At 32.6% G+C, this 4,467-nt stretch overlaps 1 protein-coding gene across 1 annotated transcript; it reads left to right on the top strand.

Moving 5' to 3' along the window:
• The first annotated feature begins 823 nt into the window (after window positions 1–823).
• Window positions 824–4,014, top strand: LOC130932516 (2-Cys peroxiredoxin BAS1, chloroplastic). The gene is made up of 7 exons (XM_057861847.1): window positions 824–1,182; window positions 2,198–2,272; window positions 2,370–2,451; window positions 2,553–2,632; window positions 3,097–3,222; window positions 3,453–3,566; window positions 3,702–4,014. Exons 1-7 carry the CDS (start codon window positions 973–975, stop codon window positions 3,816–3,818), a joined length of 804 nt encoding a protein of 267 aa, XP_057717830.1. The 5' UTR covers window positions 824–972; the 3' UTR covers window positions 3,819–4,014.
• Window positions 4,015–4,467: the final 453 nt, after the last annotated feature.

Below are 4,467 nucleotides of genomic sequence, written 5' to 3'. Positions count from 1 at the left end.
TAAGAATTGGATTAAATTGACTAGTTTGACCGAATTAACTAAAAATCGATTATCAAGCTAATTTCATTCAAAATAAGAATAAATTATCAAGTAGGTCAAATATCGATAAACTAATAAACTCTTTTCATTTTTACCAGTTAACATGTTTATACTTTATATAGTAAAATATTAAAAAAAATAAAAATATTAAAAAATAAAAATATTTTTTAGTATATTTGACAAATTTTTAATAATAAAAATAAAAATACTAAAAAGTCAAACAAATATTTTTTAAAAACTATTTTAAAAAGATCTTTTCACCGAAAAGAAATGTTTTAACATAATGAGCGTATTTGGAGGATTTTATAAAAAATAAATACATTTAAAAAAATAATTTTATGTTTAAATATTTTAGATAAAAATATTTTTTATTTATCAATTATGTTAAGTACAATAATATAAAAATATTTTTTTATTTATTATATTAAAATATTCTTTTTTTAAGTAAGAAATATTTAAAAAATAAATTATAGCTTCTAAAAATATATATTTTTTATTTTTCTAAATTTTTTTGTTTTACTATTAAAATTTGTCAAAAGACACTAAATAATATGTTTTAATTTTTTTAATAATTTAATGATATTAAAAAATTTCAATAAATAAAAATATTATTATACTCAAATATAATTAATAAATAAAAAATTATTTCTACATAAATCACTTAAGGAAAAAAAAGAGTCTTTTTAGAACTTCCTCCAATCAAGTTCGTTGTAGAATGGAACATAGGAAGGGATACACCTGTGGGCTGGCAATTGGCCAAATGGCCAATAGCATCGATTCTGGAAGGTCTAGTTTGGTGATTCTGAGGTTTCGACTTTGAAGTCAACCTGTTTGTTTGGTTCTCGCTACTTATCTCTGTGAGCTGAGCTGCTCCCCCTGCCTATCCTGTTTCAACCTCACACTCACACTCTCACTCTTAAGTCACACTCAGTGATGGCTTCATCCGCTGTCTCTGCTTCCGCTGCTCTCATATCCTCAAACCCTAAAACCCTTTTCTCTCCCAAATTCTCTTCTTCTTCTTTCTTCATCCCTAACTCTCCCAACTCTCTCCGCAAACCCTTGCGCACTTCCTTCTCTCCCTCTTTCCCTCTCAATTCTCGCTCCCACTCTTCCCTCTGCACCACTTTCACCGTCAAGGCATCTGTAAGATTTCTCAACTATTTTCATTTCTCTACGGAGTTTACGCCTTTCGCGATTATTTTTTCTTGTCGTTTCATGCTTTTTTGATTATATCTGTTTGTTGCTTTCTGTTTCCGAGTGTATTGTTTCTGTGGGCAATGAGGTATTGGTTTAGATTGAATTGAATTGTTAGGGGCTTTTTCACAAGCCTCACTCACATCCTGAATTATCTGCGGATTTCAGTGTCAAATTCAACATGAGCTGCATTCATGATGGCTGAATTTATCTTTGCTGCATTTTTAAGCTTATTAACTAGTCAAAAATTGACATTGATTATAGTTGTTGCTGTTGCACTCAATTGCAAACTGATTTTAATAACTCACTGCAACTTGAATGCTTTCAAATGACATATGTAAAACTACAGTAAAAGGTTACTTATGTCCACCAAGTACTCTAATATATAGAATATCTTGTTCATGTGGGTGACTGCATTGATTATTGTAGGCCTATTGATGGTTGAGTTTATCTTTGCTGCATTTTTTCGATCATATTTGTTGATATATAGTTGCTGCACGCAGTTTCAAAATGTTTGTAATACTAAAGTACATTCCGATCTGCTGTACTACAAATATGTGCCAATACATGTACCACCAATATATTTATGACATTTGGATTAATGGATGAATTAATTTTAATTCTTTTTAACCTACATTAACAAAATTGATACATGTTCCGTGGTTTAATTGGAGGGAGAAGGAGACAACAAGTTGGGACAGCAGATCTGAATCCCAATTTGAATGCTTAAATACTTTAAGACAATATGCATGGTCTTGATTCTTCCACCCCTGTGGTTATGAGCATCAAGGATGGTATTGTGTAGTCTACCTATAATCTGTGTGAGGGTCTTCGTCTTCTTCGCTAACTGTACTAACTTAAATGATAAAAGTATAAAATGGAAAGCCCTTCTTGGCCTTATTTTCCTCCGTCTGCTTGATGCGAGAAGTTAATGTACTTCCTAATTTGCCCTTTCTTTCTGTAGAGTGAGCTTCCATTAGTTGGGAATACAGCACCTGATTTTGAAGCAGAGGCTGTTTTTGATCAGGAATTTATCAAGGTATATTTCTGCCAGTGTAAGCAAATATTACCAGAATGCCAGCCAGTGAAGTCTTTTTCTTTCTTTCATTATTAATGTATTATTTATGCCTTTTCAGGTTAAACTATCTGAATACATTGGAAAGAAATATGTCATCCTCTTTTTCTACCCATTGGACTTCACTTTTGTTTGTCCTACAGGTTAGCTAACATCTTGGTAAAACTATAGTGAGATAAATATAGTTGCAGCTTTTAAATCATTATTATTATCCTAACATATAAAATCTATTGTGTTTATACAGAAATCACTGCTTTCAGTGACCGGCATGGAGAATTTGAGGAACTAAATACAGAGATATTGGGTGTTTCAGTTGACAGTGTGGTGAGTTGGCCCATTTACAGTTTTTCGCATAGTTTAATTTTTCAGAGAACTGATGGTTGAAAGTTTTTACCATGGTTGATCAAACCATATTTAAACTTGTCTCTGAATTACTGGATAAAATACATGGAAGAGTATGGTTAGTGGAAATTATTTCATAAATAAATGAAAAGGCAAAATACCTGGAACGGCAGCAATGTCTTACTAACTTGGATGATAATTGGAATGTGTTGTTCTTGATCTTCAACTGTATTGAGTTTCAAAAGATTTATAAAGCATGTGTCTTTTCCAGACTGGCACATAATATTGTCTCCTCTACATGCTTCCTTGAACATGAATATTCTGCCATAATTTACCACATTTTTTGTGCTCACTCACAATCATCGTTTTATGGACTATCCAAAAGACCAAAATGCACTCTGAATTTTTCCTCTTCTTGATTTGTGGTGCAATTGATATTTTTGTAGTTCTCGCACCTTGCTTGGGTTCAAACAGATAGAAAGTCTGGAGGGCTTGGGGATTTGAAGTATCCTTTGATTTCAGACGTAACCAAATCCATATCAAAATCTTATGGTGTTCTCATTCCTGATCAGGTATGTTTGATGTCATGACTTAAACTATGTTTATTCCATTTCCACCACAACTCCAGTCCCTTTTTGTTTTAGTGCTTTAGTTTCAACAATCTCTGGATTGAAATGTAAAGTGCTATCTAGTTATTACCTAGTATCAAATGGCAAAATGTTGGCTGTGAAACTTCTGCTTTCCATCCACTTTTATTGGGCATGTCTCGAAACAATGATCCTAAATGTCTCGGTTGATTTAGGGGATTGCATTGAGAGGCCTGTTCATTATTGACAAGGAAGGTGTTATCCAGCATTCTACCATTAACAACCTAGCAATCGGTAGAAGTGTTGATGAGACAAAGAGAACACTGCAGGTGATTATTCACTTTTTAGACGTCATTAACATTCAGCAACTCTTAATTGCTTTTTTGTTGTTTATCCTTTTCTTTAATTTTCCTTGTTACACTCCACAATTTTCTTGCCTCCATTTATGTGCATTGGTCTTGCAGGCCTTACAGTATGTGCAGGAGAACCCAGATGAAGTTTGCCCTGCTGGGTGGAAACCTGGTGAGAAGTCCATGAAACCAGACCCTAAACTTAGCAAAGAGTACTTTGCAGCCGTGTAGGGAGTATAATATTTAATGAGTGGCAATTGCTCCTCTATATAAATCAGTGGGGTTTAAAAGGATTTTTTATTGTGTAATGTGAGAATGCTTTTAAATTTTGAGCGCAGGTTTTCTCATAAATTCATACCTGGATTTGGATTTACTATGTATTATGTATTAATTAATTTTACACTTCCTTCGGATTATGCCATCTTTATATCATGATTGTCCATGAATAAAGAACATAAAGCTCTAAATGCCAATATTAACGTCATTCAATTGAGGTTCTGAAAATCGAATGAGTTATCAAACTGGTAAAATTATAAATTCAAATGTTTAAAAATTCAAGAAAATTGACCCAAGAGATTTAAATGAGGTCAAATTACATATATCTGAAGGGGTCTCTTTCTTTCAATTACACTAATTATGGTTTGGTAAGAGATAGTTTTGCTAAGTTGTGAGCTACTGAATTCCCATCTTTGTTGATATTGGAAATCTGAAATGATCTAAAGTTGTGCAAAAAAGTTTACAATTTGCGATGATAAGCCCAAAGGGATCTTATTATGTATATGCAAAAGATAAGGCCTTTCTACCAAAAATGAAAGTAAGGCCTTAACAACTTGAATATTATCTCGTTCCAACTCTATATCCAAAAACCCATCCTCTTTTA

Source organism: Arachis stenosperma, chromosome 6 (assembly GCF_014773155.1).
Source record: "Arachis stenosperma cultivar V10309 chromosome 6, arast.V10309.gnm1.PFL2, whole genome shotgun sequence".
Classification (NCBI taxonomy): Eukaryota; Viridiplantae; Streptophyta; class Magnoliopsida; order Fabales; family Fabaceae; genus Arachis; species Arachis stenosperma.
This window is presented reverse-complemented; position numbering and strand designations above follow the sequence as displayed.